The 15890-nt window shown below is 35.0% G+C and overlaps 1 protein-coding gene across 1 annotated transcript in view; it reads right to left on the bottom strand.

Moving 5' to 3' along the window:
• Positions 1–8640: 8640 nt before the first annotated feature.
• The window catches only part of LOC140450312 (venom allergen 5-like), a 42144-nt gene continuing 34894 nt past the window's right edge, over positions 8641–15890 (bottom strand). The window contains exon 5 of the mRNA XM_072543866.1: positions 8641–10241. Within this exon, the coding sequence (XP_072399967.1) occupies positions 9598–10241 (644 nt within the window). The 3' untranslated portion in view covers positions 8641–9597. The remainder of the gene's footprint in view (positions 10242–15890) is intronic.

A 15890-nucleotide genomic window follows, 5' to 3' on the forward strand; every position in this document is an offset into this window, starting at 1 on the left:
CATCCAAGGTATTTGAATCTCTGAACTCTCTGCAGCGGTTGTTGGTTTAATATCAGTTGGGTTGCGCCGATATCCACTTTACTGGTCACCATGTATTTAGTTTTATCGATATTTATCGACAGTCCCCAATTTGTGCATTCCATGTTAACTCTATTGATTAGCTCCTGCAGATCGTCGATGTTTTCAGCTAGAATCACAGTATCGTCGGCGTACCGTATATTGTTAATTATTTCTCCTCCTATGATAATTCCTTTTTGATCTTTTAAAGCTTCCCTAAATAGATTCTTAGAATACACGTTAAAAAGGGTGGGAGATAGTATACAGCCTTGTCTTACGCCTCGTTCAATACTGATTGGCTTTGATTCTCTGTTGTTGGTATTAATAATGGCTGTTTGGTTCCAGTAATGTTTGGCAATAAGTTTGATGTCTTTCTCATCTAGTTGGATGCTCTGCAAGGCGGTAATTAGTCTGGTATGCTGAACGAGATCAAATGCCTTTTCAAAATCAATGAAGCACATATATACGGGTTTTCTTACCTCCCAACATCGTTGAAGGAGTGTTTGCATAGAAAATAGTGCTTCTCTAGTTCCAAGGCATCTCCGGAACCCGAACTGCTCTTGACTAATTATTTCTTCGCACTTGTTGTTAATTCGGTTTAGAAGAATATTTAACAGTATTTTAACGGCATGGCTCATTAAAGTAATGAGTCTACAATCGCTACATTTCTTAACGTTTGGTTTCTTAGGTAGAGGAATAAAGATCGATTTTAGCCAGTCCGATGGAATTTCACTGGTATCATATTTGATTGAAAAGTACAGTGAGTTCTTTTATATTGTCATTTGAGAGTAATTTTAGCCATTCGCTGTATATTTGATCTGGTCCACTGGCTTTGTTGTTTTTGGCTTGGTGTATGGCTTTTTCCACTTCAGCGTTTAAGATTGATGGTCCTGTATTTGCAGTTAAGTTAAGTAGTGATCCTCGATCATCCTTAAATAATGCTTTAATGTAGTTTTTCCATTCCTCCATTACTTCGTCTTCTAGGGATAGTGCATGACCTTCATTATTCGTTAATGTTATGGGTGTATTTCTTTTGTGTACTGTAACTTCTTTTATTTTCTTTTATTATCACATGCAGCAACTTAAACTTATTAGTTCGTAAGGTTTTATTATGCAATTTGTGATATTGACGATTTATGTAATTTCAGTAAATTTTAAATTGTTATTAAAAGAAAAGAGGTTAGTCTTTGTATGTGGGTATATTTTATTTTATAAAAACCCTTAAAAGGGCAACATTACAAGCACGAACGTTTTCGGAACAACTGTTCCATCATCAGGTTAAAATACCTAAAATAAGTATAAACCATTTAATTACAGCAAACGTGGTTTAAAATTTTGACTAAGGTTAAAAAACAATAAAATGGTTATACTTACAGGTTACCATGCCTGAGCCACCAAAATGGTGAACTTTATGTTTGGGTGGATTTGATTTATTTTGGAGAGTAATAGATCAGCTGAATTCGAGTTATCTGATATGAAGACTCTCTATTTAGCTGATTCAGCTGATCTATTACTCTCCAAAATAAATCAAATCCACCCAAACATAAAGTTCACCATGGAACTAGACTCGTCTCAATCAATCAATTTCCTCGACCTTACTATTACCAGATTAAACGACCATTTCGATTTCAGTATCTATAGGAAACCTACACAAACCGACCATATCATACCTTTATCTTCCAACCACCCAATGTCACATAAATATGCAGCCTTCCATAGTTATATTCACCGCCTAGAAACTATCCCACTATCACAATCTAACTACCAAATAGAACTCAATATTCTAAAACAAATAGCATCCAACAATGGGTATGACCCCAACCTCATTACCAAACTTATTAATAAGAGACAACTCAAACTATTGAGAGAGGCTGCGTTCCCCAGAGACTTGACCATTAAACCTCATTATGCTTCCTTACCTTACCTTCAAGAACGTCTTTCTGGAGATATCAGATATATCCTAAAAAGATCTGTTGAGAATACCCACATTTCTTTTAAAGTCCTGAACAATCCAGGACAATGTTTAACCAATTCAAAAGATTGCATCAACTACATGGATCGTAGTGGTGTTTACAAATTACAGTGCTCTGATTGTGATGCTACATATATAGGTAGAACCTGTAGATCACTAACTTCCCGTTCCCTAGAACACACTAAAAAAGAGAACACTTCAACCTTCTCACAACATCTTGCACAACATAAACATACCCTAAACATACCAGAAGACGTCTCTTTGTTACATAATATACCCCAAAAAAATTTTCTAAAATTAGATCTATATGAAGACTTGGAAATAGTCAAGGAAAAGCAAAGAAGCCCCAACTGCGTTAATCGCCATGTATCTTTCAACCGTGACTTTCAACCCTTACACCGACAACTCTTCTCATAACCCACACTTCTCAAATTTACCCCATCTTCTTTATCTGACCTTCCTCTATAAACATCAACACCTTAATCCTTCTCAACAATTGTTGCTTTTTAAAACAACCATTCTCTCTACACTACTGTCACAATACTCCATCCAAAAAAAAAATTTTTCAGCCCCCTATTGTTAACATCATATCTTTTATACCTCACTATTTCTTTATTTCACAATCTTCACGTTTACATCTTATTCCTGTCCATTCTTTTTTCTTTTGCTAGTTCTCTGTCTTTTCATATATCTACCATCCACTCATTAGTTCCAAACTCAGTAAACATTTAAACACAATCCAGCAATTCATCAGAATACACTCTCTCCCACTTTACCTAAACCCTTAATCAACCATTGCTCCCCCCTCTCTTAGTCAACAACTTAGTACACCATACTCACAGATAAAATTTCAAGCTTTTATGTGTCGAATTTAATATAACCAACATATATTTTGTTCAGGGTGCTAGATGCTTTAAGCATGAAGGACCTCTATCATCTCTAATTTTGTTGATTAACTCATTCATTTCCCTTTGACCCACTCTCCTTTATTCTTTAGTCATTTCATTTACTTTTATTCCTGCCAAGTCTCTGAGGATCTCAGTCTTTCCAAAAAAAAAAAAAAAAAAAATTTAAAATTTAATCACATATATTATAACTTTAATTCCTTCAGCCGGAAGATTTTCAATCCCTTTTTTCAATCTATTGGACTCACTTATATTAAAAATTTTTACGATACAAGCAGTATTAAACAATTTTATCTACATATGAAGTCTTACATTAGCTACAAATATATACTATTTATTTTTCCTTGTCCTAGATGTAAGCAACATAAAAGGACATTTCCATATATTTCAGCTAATTCTTCACAAATTACACCTTTTAGACCACACTCCATACGATAAAGAGTAACATAAGCTGCCTAATGCATACGTCATCCTCTTAAACATGCACTCAAACAACACCAGTAATTTACATTTTATATCCAATATTAAATAATTATAGAAAAATTTTTAAATCCCAACACCTGGATTGCTGTTATCATTTTAACATCATCAAAGTTTTTTAATCTTTTGGCTGTAGTAATATAATGTTTAACTAACACTGTTTCATGGTTCATTGACATTTTGTTTTTGACACCATTCGTTGGTATTTTATCAATCAGTTGCCAACCGTAGTCCGTTTGAAGAGGTTTACTCTCCGGACACTGGAACTCACTCAAGCATGGGTGTATGTTACCTGAAGTAAAATCTAATTAAAATATTAAACATCATATAATATAATTAACAACATGTACAATCTTTGGTAACACATTACATTTTAAAGGGTTTTTACCCAAATATTTTGGTGGCTCAGGCATGGTAACCTGTAAGTATAACCATTTTATTGTTTTTTAACCTTAGTCAAAATTTTAAACCACGTTTGCTGTAATTAAATGGTTTATACTTATTTTAGGTATTTTAACCTGATGATGGAACAGTTGTTCCGAAAACGTTCGTGCTTGTAATGTTGCCCTTTTAAGGGTTTTTATAAAATAAAATATACCCACATACAAAGACTAACCTCTTTTGTTATACGTGGTATACAGCCAGCTACAGGAATTATTTTCCTTGTGGATTTTTTTTTTTTTTTAAATTGTTATTGTTATTTTTCTTTCTGTAAGCATTGTCCATAAAATTGTACAATTTTCAGTGACAATAAAGCACATTTCTATTCTATTCTAACTTACTGTAGGTTTTGTGTCTAAATATGGGCTCTGAAACCTAAAAACATTTTATTGATAATATATGCAGGTGTCAAACATAATATAGTTACTTTTGCCCTGATTTGGTGAAACAAAACAAGGCAACAAAAGATATTACTGGAATTGTAAAAAGTGCGAGGACTCGCTTGTGTAAGAATAATAGGTGACATGCCATCAGTCTCGACTACAGCCTTGAGATAATGCTGGACTTTCTTTTCCTGAACATACATGTAAGGAAAATCGCTCTAGAAAGTGTCAAAGCTAACACAGTATCTAAAGGGTTGGTAAAGAAACAAAACTAATCACCACTATACAAACCAGAAAACTGGAATACCTAGGCCACGTAATGAGGGGAGCAAAATATGAGATTTTGAGACTTATCATACAGGGAAAGATTCAAGGAAGAAGATCTGTTGGCCCAAGGCAGAACTCATGGTTGAAGAATCTACGTGATTGGTATGAATGCAGATCGATTGATTTGTTTAGAGCAGCAAGCTCAAAAATAAAAATAGCCATTATGATTGCCAACCTCCGTAGGGAGACGGCACTCTAAGAAGAAGAAGTATCTAAAAACAGCTTGAAACTGCAAATAGCCCCTTAAAGAAACTAGCGTGGATCAACAAAGAAACTGCCTTGAGTGCCGGGGTATAAAAGAATTACTGGCAATGATATTGCTGATAGTCATGTTAAAGAAGAAACAGGTACTCTTCTCAAACCAAAGCCATTCATCGGCATACTAAAAATCGGCATAGTAGTGTACGATATCCTAAAATATAAAAAAAAGTTATTGTAGCCTACTGTGAAAATATTCCACGCCTATGGCAAGGAAAATGGTTAGTAAAACATTCTGCTCGCTAAGCAGAAATACTATTGGAGCCTCAGAAGACCGAATTCAGACGGTTGTTTTCATTGGACTTTCAAAATGGATAAAGTGAACAAAATAACATGTAGATTATACGAAAATCCATAGAAAACTGTCGAACATATTGTTGGTAACTGTAGGGTAATTATTTGCCAATGTTATGTTATATATACCTTTTTTTTGGACTGAGGTGGAAACGTTCGAAACCGACTAGGGAAGGTGTCCCTAGTACTGTTCGATTTAACCATAAGGCAGGACCACACTAGAACGGCACAGAGTTCACACGGAATCTGGACCCTCGTCGTGCGCCCCTGTCAGATCGCCTACCAACTAAAAACCACCCTCTATTCGACGCTGAATATACCCGGACGAGTTCATTAGAGAACGAAACATGGGGATAACTTGCGCAGTCTGGAAGGGTGTTCTTGTATAAGGTCTTGGGGCTTGTCCTACGATGCACGCCTAATAACGGAGTGCACCTAGGGGAGGATCTGGTTCCTTTTTGGAAGGAAAAGAGGAAAGTGATTCGGAAGACTGATGTTATTATAGAATGAAGAAGAATGGAAAGAGCGTCTCTGGTTGCCTGTCTATATGGAAGCTGGTTCCTACCGGAACACGATTAGGACAGATTAGCTTTTTGCTATAGTTTCCGCACTAAAGGAGTTCTCGTTACTGAGTACCAAGAATGGGGGGAAAGCACGTTAAAAGTTGTGTGGGGTAGATATGCTTAAGTAATTTTTACTACTGTTGTATATTTAATTATTATTCTAATATGTGTGACATATACAAGTGTACCGGTGTACCTGCTCTGGGTATATTTAGGTAAAGTAGAAGAGAAGTATAAAAAAATATATAAAAAAGGTTGTTTGTAGGTATCAGGTGTAGCTGCTATAAGTATATTCAAAGTAGGAAAAGAGTGAGATAAAGATAAAGTTATTTATCTTTATGTGCGGAAGAAACCTCCCTCACCCGGCTTGTTCAGCCCTTTTAAGTATGGTCTTTCTTTTTATGGTCTCCGTTATGTGGTCTATTATGATTTCGAAGTTCTCCTTGTTGATCATAGCTATCTGTATAATGTTGTTAGGCGTTGTCAACCCTATCCTGTTACTATGCAGCCTATTTTGTTCGGGGGCGAAAACATTTCATCAGAAGATGTCATGCTCAGCCCTTTCGCCGCATGTAGAGCATATGGCATCGATGGTTTTCTTGATAGCGTATGTGTAAGACCTGAAAGATCCGGTTAGAAATTGTGTAAAATAATAATTCACTGGTTTAAAATTACAGCTGTACCAAGCCACCACATCAGAGATTAGCGTTTTGGTCCATTGAGCTTTCATAGTCGATGTTATATATACCTGGACAAGTATGTTTAGAGCCAGCCAAAGAACAATTATCTCTCCTAAACGGACAATACAATTTCTTAGAAGTCTAGATTTGTTGGATATAGATCTAGGGTATATACACAAAACAGATCTTAGTATAGAAAGGACGACGAGACCAATCGACTCCTTTGAAATTTACAACCTATCGTTATACGGTAACCCATAAAAGCGTAACAATAGCATATCTTGGTAAACAAAATGAATACTTTAGGAGAATTCTAGGCGTTTCAAGCCGGTCACAAATATAGATAAGGTAAACACACAGTTTGCTGCCGGAAATTTTTTTACTGTTTCTAGGAAATTTGAGTCTGCTGAATCCAAAAATGCCACCAGATTTGCTCCATCAGATCGTTTTCAGGAAATACAACAGATCACATTTCTAACATATAGGGTAATTTAACGACCAATTAAATAAACAAAACACTAATAAAAAGTAAGATATTTATTGTACAATAATGTACTTACAAAAATCATTACACATATCTGCCAAAAAAACTTAACTTTTCATCTAACCTTACCAGCATCGCAGCACAAATCTGTTATTAGCGTCACCTAAAAACTTCCTTTTATATGAAGCACCATGCATTACATTCAATTTCAGTCATCGATTCTGTAAAATGCGAATCTTTTATAAGTTGTCGTATCTGAGGCCCATCAAATATTCCGGCTTTGAATTTTTCTTTACAAAGTGCAGGGAATTTGCTGGACAAGTATTCAAAACAAGGACGATTCTGGTCTAGGGCGTTTACAAATTGTTTCATCAGCCCTAGTTTAATATGTAACGGAGGTAATATTATTTTCTCTCGGTCGACCAATGCTTCGTTAACTACATTAGATTCTCGTTGAACTAATGCATCTCTGCGATGCCATTTTCTTCTACTCCTTGTAGTGTTGGTCCTTAGCTCTACTATTCCAAAAACACAGGAAACAAGGATATTTTGTAAAATCAACACAGATCGCCCACTGATGTTGGTTATACTTGATGTTTTTAGCACCAGCAAAATTGTTTTATATTCTTTTTTAATTTTTGTAGAATGTCCAATTGGTATACTTCCATATTTGTTGCCATTATGTAAAAGGACACACTTTAAACTTCTTTTGGAACTGTCGATAAAAAGACGCCAGTGATCTAGTGTATATTCCGATACACCAGATCACTTAGCTCTTCCTGAGTAAAGAGTTCAGGACGTGTTGACTCCTCTTCAAAATCACTGTCGTCTTCCTCAAATCTATTAGTCTGTAGTTCGTCAGATAACGTTTCGATATTATCCTCTGATAACGTAGGTAGACAGCTAAATATTGGAATGGGTATCTGTTCAAGCTGATGTGGAATTGGTCTTATTGCTGAATCCAGGTTAGGATATGTCTACGTATGTCGATTGTTACGATTAATGCCCTTTATATTCACAAGACCGAAATAGCAATCGTCAAAACAATTTTTTGATTCACTCCATACCATTGGTACACCAAACTTTAAACATTTTCGTTGTTCTTTCGTCCACTGCCGCAAGTTTTCAAGACAAGTTTTGCACACTACATGTGGAGCCCAGGAGTTATCCTGATCTCCTAAATGAACACCAAAAGAGGCTTGATATGCCCTTTTTATAAAATCACAAACTGGTTTTCTACTTTCCTTTACAATGTACTCGCCACATATGTAGCAAAAAACGTCCTGGTTATTCACATAACAACGCCTGCTTGTAGAAGCCATGGTTTTCAGTTGTCAAAAACAAACTCTTGCAACGAAACTCAAGTTCAAAGTAAATTTTACAATAGAATGCAGTTGACTTTATAGGAATTTATTAAGGCCGTTTCAGAGAAAATACTATTTACTTATCGGACAATAGTTAAAAAGCAATTAGCGCTAATTTCAAGTTATGGACATTTTCGAAAAGTACACTTTAATTAGAAGTTATTAGTATGTATTTGTATTAGAATTTGTTAAGTTGGTTTATAAACATATTGCAGGTATAGTGGTGGAATATACAGAAATGTAAGAATATTTGAGTATTTGATGAGTATGTTATATCTCGAAAACTAGAGCTGATACAAAGAAAAGGTTTGTATTTTTGGAATCAGCATAGATAAATTAACCAAAATCAGTTGATTTTTTTTTCGGCAGCAAGACAAAATTTTTTTTTTGTTCCTTCCAAAATTATCCTTCCTGGATAAAAGGGAGTTAAGGGAAAGATTAAATAGTTTACTATAAACTGTAGAATAAACACTTTTTAATGTTAGTTTTACGAGTACTTATGAAAAAAAACTACCCAGTCTGAAGAAACATGCCGGAAGAAACGTCATACCAGAGAAAACAACGACCATTGTCGCTCAGAGACAGGTCTTTTAGCATAAATAAGCAACCAGCAGAAATTATAATTAAATTTAGCTTCAGAAAAAATGGAATTTAAAATCATTTTGACCAAATTATATATCGCTGTGAGTTTGTAACTGTTTGATGTCTTTATAACTTACATATTAATAAGAATACGATCACTTAAATAATATATAACCTAACCTTATTTGATAGTATGATATTACAGTCTAATAAATCTATGATCCAATGTAAATTAAATATTTTTTTCCAAAAGTCGATGTTGGATGTGCTTCTGATGATTCCTTCTATTTAATGGCGAGAGTCTGCTTCGGGGATGATGACAATAGAATTCTTTATATTCCCAAGGTTTCTAAAGATGTGGCTTGAGGGGGAGTTTATGTTATGGAATTTTTTATCTAAATGAATGCAAAGCTTATATTAGTAAGGCGAAATATTTTTTAGTTCTAGTAACGTTAGATCAAATGAAGTTAGGTCAAATTATTATTAGATAAGTGTCTAAGGCAAAACGACGGTTAAGTCAACAACGAGGTTAAGTGTCTCTCTAAGCGAATTGATCACATAAACCGTAGATGAATTTAACTCTAATGAAAGTTGCGTTAAGGAATTTTTTTTAAGATAACAAACCCCACACGTGTTTATTGATATGAAATAAAGTAAAAAAACATAAACTTAACAGTATTTAAAAATATGAGTCGAAGATGATCTTAAACACGGTGAAATAAATTTAGATTTAAACACACTTAAAATGGTTGTACAGTTACTGGTGGATACTTATAATTTGTTTTAAACCTATAACATAGTTTTTTTTTATTCTATAAGAAATAACAACGTCAAATAAATACTAAAGATAAATGTAAGCGAAGCCACGTTGATGTTACTGGCACAGGTACAATTTTTGTTAGTTCCAAGTACTTTCGGTACTTCAGTAGCATTTGCTGTTATTTGCGTTGGATTTTTAATAGTATCTTGACCTGCAACTACTGTAGTTCTATTATGAACATTTGAAATAGGTAAAGTTACTTCATTACTAATAGTTTTCATAACTGAATTTGTAGCAGCATCTTTAGAGGCAGAATGGGTTTCAGTATCGCCTAAAAGAGTTACACTAGTTTTGTCATTTGCACCGACCGTAACACTAGCAGAATCTCTGACTCCAGCACTAAGAATGTCTTGAACGCTAGATATTTTGGCATATATTTGGCTTTCATTGACTTCTCCACAGAGTGCAGGAAATTCCACATTGCATGTTACACCTTCTGGACATTTGGAACACCCTTCTCCCCTTTCGTATACAGTTTGCCCAACCATATTTCCCATTGGTCCATAATTACAAGCTATATAATATCTTACTAGATCATTTTCTGCTGTTGGGATAGATTTAGACAGAGCACATCCTATGTGGGTTGTTTTGGCCCACATAGCTTGAGTGAAGTGAGTAACGTCGTATCCTCCTGAAAATGATAATGTATTGTTTTATAATTATGTATATTACTGTTTAAAATGCTTAAAAAAACTTGAACTAAATAGATTTTGTAAAAATTACTATCAAAGTTCTCAGAAAAAGTAAATTATATGCAATTTGTATGAAAACTTAGTAATATATTCGGTTTTAGACTTTATACCGTTGTGAGACAGGTCAGTTGTACCGTACTGTTGACTTGTCGTTGAGATAAAACGACATTGAAGTTTTGAGGTTTAAAAGGCTCAAAACCATATATAATTGTGGCAATTACTATAGTTTCCATCATAGTTTCGCTACGATTGTTGTCAGACGAGACTTTTTGTTGAGATTATCGGGTTGTTTGGCACCGCTCACTAAACTTCCCATACTGTAACGTGAAAGAATTTATCGTACCTATATATATATATATATATATATATATATATATATATATATATATATATATATACAGGAAAAATAAATACAGAAGCAGATTGTCTCAGTAGAAGTCCTATTTTGAAGATCAGGAAAATAATGAAGATAACCTAAAAATTGTAGTCTACTAGATATAAAAAAGATCAAGCTCAGAACTAACAAATAAGAAAAAGAAAAAATTTGACTAAGGAAGAAGGGATTTAATTTAAAGAAGACAAAAGAAAAAAATATTAAGTGAATGATATTGTAGCGTGTTTAAATAAAACGACCGATTCTAATTTATATAAATATATTTATTTATAAGTTTACAGCCGTATAATATCTTATTAACTAATTTAACTCATAACTGCGCTGCATATATATACCAAAAGTATTATTCGAGAATCATCTGGAGTAGTCCATCTCTATTCGACTTGTTGTAGGCGTACCGAAGACTGACGCTATTGAGAATGTCATCGATTGTATATTCTAGATTTATCCTTCTAAGAATTGTGCCACGTAGCACGCATCGGAAGTGGGCTATTTCGTTACACCTCCTCTTTTAGATCTGAACGTTCCGATCAGCAACTTACCATGAAGGCCCAGCATGGCGGAATCTGCAGGACTCTCCACCTCTGCATAAACCCCTCATGAAGAAATAACAGTCTACTGACTTTGAAGGACACGATCTCTTCTGGTTAATGCAACACACAGTAATCTTCCTAACACTTCGAACCTTAGGCTGTTGATTTTTTAACTCGTCCAAACGACCGAACTTCTTATAGAATACGGACGAGATTCCTTTGGTCATCTCAAGATCTTTGGCAACACAGTGGGCTAGAGAGACGTTATGCGGAACACTAAAAAGGTCCTGCTGAACTTCTGTGGTCACGTCGAATCTAGCACTCTTTCTCTCTGCGTAATTTGACATAAATTCTTTAAAGCTTGGTCGCCGGTCATCTTTGATCTTATGTTGAAGGGTTCGTGCTTCTTTGAGTTCGTGATTCTTCGTTTCATTTGAGCCAGCATAAGGTGCCAGATGATTTATGTGAACTACTTTTGTTTCGGTAACGTTTTAATTCGGTTTATTACGTCATTTATTCTCTTTTTAATTTCATACGGACCTTCTCATTATCTTTGCAGTTTAGGAGACAAGCCTGACGACGTTGTAGATTATAAAGCCAAACAAGATTACCTACTTCATAGCTTTCATTTTTGCATTGAGAATCATATTAATCTTTCATTTTGTCACTGGCTAAGTGGATGTGTTTTCGGGCAAGTTTATAAATGTTGGTCATTCATAACTTCAGACGGTCTACATATTCTTCGCTTGCAACATGTTCTTCGAAAGGTTTGCAGCTATCTCTAGCTCGCAGGGCAAACGAACTTCACGACCTAACATCAGGCAGGTTGGAGTCTAGCCTGTAGTTTCATTCACAGCCGAGCGGTAGGCCATTAGGAATAAATGAATGTGCTGGTTCCAATCTTTTTGATGTTCGGTTACAACTACAGTCCATCTAATTTACAAACCGTTGCACGTCATTATCTACGTCAGAAATCGAAGTTGACATAGTTGCCAAAGTATAAAAAAATCCTGAGTCCATTCTAAATGAAATAGGTCACATAATTATTATTATACTCTTTACAACGACTATTTAAATTCTTACGTGACATTTTTGAAATAAAACACACTAATTTTGTTCTAAAAAGAACAGATTTTATTAAATAGGTAAAAATATAAAACAAGAGGTATTCACTTTAAAATTTAAAATAATAAAGTACAAAAAGTGTCAACACCGCAACTGTCAAATAAGTGTTACCAATTTATGCCAAAATTTCACCTTCGTTCTATTACGGTTACAGTGTGTTCCGAACAAATGTTCTTCATAAAAACGCTTTATAATGCATTTATACAATTTAAATGAAACATATTGTTGTCTATTTCTTTAAGTTAACATTAATAGAAATCTTTAAATATTACTTCTACGCGTATATAATAAAATATGTCTAGTGGCTGTAATGCCAGTGTACTCGGCAAAGTGATTCTAAAAAAGAACACACCTACCGCCTAAATATTTCGTGTTGGTATCATGTGACGTCACGGGCCATGACACCGATGACGTGCAACGGTTTGTAAATTAGATGGACTGTACGGATATGTGTTTACCCATCGTTCGATTCATTCTCTCGACCACTCCATCTGATTGAGGATGCAGAGGAGTCGTTCTGGTCTTATTGACACCAATCAATTTACAAACATTTTGGAAAAGGGTTGACTCGAAGTTTCGCCCTTGGTCGGAGTGGATCTTCAAGGGAACAGCAAATCGGCTAAAGAATTCCTTAACAAGTACCTCTGTAACGATAGCAGCTTTTTGATTTGGTATCGCATAGGCCTCAGTATCTGCAATATCGATTGCTACTCTTTCCATAGGACTACCAACATTATACTGTTTCATGTGTGCCCTCTTTGTACCAACTGGACTATCACTAAATGCACACAGTTCACATTTCCGTCACCATCTTCTTACATCATCATTACAGTTCACCCAATAGAAGCGTTCTCGATTCTTTTGCAGAGTCTTCGTAATACCAAAGTGTCCACCTAATGCACCGTCATGCAACTGACGCAATGCTTCTGACACTTTACTTTTAGACAATCAACTGAAGCTTAGATTCTGTACCATCATTCTCAAAGGTTCTATACAGAATATCATCTTTTAGCACTAGGCAATTCCGTTGGCTCCAGTAAGACTTTACTTCTGGACTACATGCACTAATGTATTGCCAAGTAGGTCTCTCACTTGGATGCATCAAATCCAATACTCTTTTTATACATGGATCATCTGCTTAACATGCTTATGTACAATAAAAAGTACAAATATCTGCAGCGCATTTTTAACACCATCATTAGAACAGGCTACTTTCCGAGCCAACGTAAAATTTCACAGATTGTCTTTACACCAAAATCTATAGACCTATAAGTTTGCTCCCGATTTTATTAAAGGTATTCGAAAAGCTTCTATTGATAATATTGATTCCAATCATAGAATAAACACAATACCGGCCATTGACTCTAGTCCCAAACAAGCATAAAAAATTAACAAAAAAATTTAAATAAAATAAAAACTTGGCTAAAAAAATGGTGGATTAGATTAAATAAGACCAAATCAACCTCCACAGTGAAACGAGGTGAATTCCCACCAGTCACACTCAATGGCACTTAAGCCTTACTTATGGCTACAGCAATTAAGTAAGGCAAACGACACAAAATACTTAGGTATTCATCTTGACAAACGACTAACCTTGGAGAAGCACATATTTAACAAAAGAAAACAAATGGGCATTAAATTTAAGCATATGAGCTGGTTGATTGGTTGAAACTATAAATTAACATTGAATAACAACCAGCTCATATAAAATGCGATCCTCAAGCCCTTCTGGACATATGGTATTCCGCTATACAGCAACGCTAACAATTCTAATCTTGCAATCCTCCAACGCTTCTAGAATAAAGTCTTATGGTCTATCCTCCTCCATAGAAAAAAGTCTGGAAGTACCTTCGGTAAAAGAAGCGGTTATTCGACGACAATAATGAAGTGCCTAGGCTAAAACGTTTTAAATTGATATAAGGTTGAATGCTTAAATAAATGAACTTTGAAAAAATTAAAGGCAAATATCCAGCACAATTTTAATAATCAAATCCTAATCTTGCCCGAGTACTTTCGCTTTCTACAGCATCATCAGGGGCATTTCGTCAAATTTGGGCTCTCCAGCAAGCGCAGAATGTAATAAACATGAAATTAAACATAAATTCTACATAACACTACACTAAAACAAGGAAAAACAGTTTCAAATTATTTAAAAATTATTCTACGCTACATTCTTGTTGGCAACAGGAGAGAGAATGATGAGAGTGAAAGATGTCTTCGTACACGGTATAGACTTTTCGACGTATAAGTCCTTATCGGCTTCGTCCATACATTTGGTGGAATTAAATTCTTTACGTTTTTTCTTGTTTCTATAAGATTTGTCAGAGGTCAGAGGTATTTTCGTCAAATCGCATATTTCACTCGTAGCTGAAGTTATGTCAAGTCCTCTTTTAAGTAAGGTACTGTATATAGTTTTTACAATTTGCTTTGCACCTACAGATAAATGTTTCTTCTTTACCGGAACACTAGAAGAAGTCCCATTATTATTATCCCACGGACTCCACATAATGAATAAAATGAGTAATACTACTTAACACTTCCCGTGATACATAAAGACAAACAAATGTTGTCAATAACTCGTATTTAAATACTGGTTGGTGTTCAGTTCAATAAACATATTATATAAATACCTGAAAACCACTTAAAAGGTGATTAGCAAACCCGTCACGCACTACCATCGAATTCGAGAAAACCCTGTTATCAGTACAGTTTCGTCAATATAAGCCTTATCTGTATTAATGAAATTATAATGGGTTTGGATTGTACACAATTAAATCAACATTAAGACATTAAGATTGACAAATTTTACCTGAAACCGGGCCAGGATAATTATACTATTATCGGTTAACCTAGGATTTTTATAGTCGGTACTAATTGAAGTCAACTATTTACTGCTAAACAAACTTTAAGAGGCATAACATTAAGACTTCTTCTTCTTCAAGTGCCATCTCCGCGGCGGAGGTCGGCAATCATCATAGCTATTCGGACTTTTGAGACGGCTGCTCTGAAAAGTTCATTTGATGTACATCCGTACCACTCTCTCAGGTTGCGCAGCCATGACATTCTACGCCTCCCTATGCTTCTCTTTCCTTGGATCTTTCCCTGCATAATCAGTTGAAGCAAGGTGTATTTCTCTGCACGTGTAATATGTCCGAGATATTCTAATTTTCTTGTTTTTATTGAATTTAAAATTTCCATTTCTTTGTTCATCCTTCCCAGAACCTCTTTGTCTGTGACGTGTTCTGTCCATGATATTTTCAGAATTCTTCTGTACACCCACAGCTCAAATGATTTTAGTTTTTTCATTGATGTCGCATTCAAGGTCCAAGATTCCATTCCATAAAATAAAGTCGAAAAAAACATAGCACTTCGCCAACCTAACTCTTAGTTCCAGTTTTAAATCCCTGGTACATAGAACTCTTCTCATTTTGTTGAAACTTGCTCTAGCCTTTTCTATTCTTATTTTTATCTCCTGATTGTAATCATTTGTGAAGTTAATCATTGTTCCCAGGTATGCATATTTGTCCACTTGTTCG

This window comes from Diabrotica undecimpunctata, chromosome 9, assembly GCF_040954645.1.
Source record: "Diabrotica undecimpunctata isolate CICGRU chromosome 9, icDiaUnde3, whole genome shotgun sequence".
Classification (NCBI taxonomy): domain Eukaryota; kingdom Metazoa; phylum Arthropoda; class Insecta; order Coleoptera; family Chrysomelidae; genus Diabrotica; species Diabrotica undecimpunctata.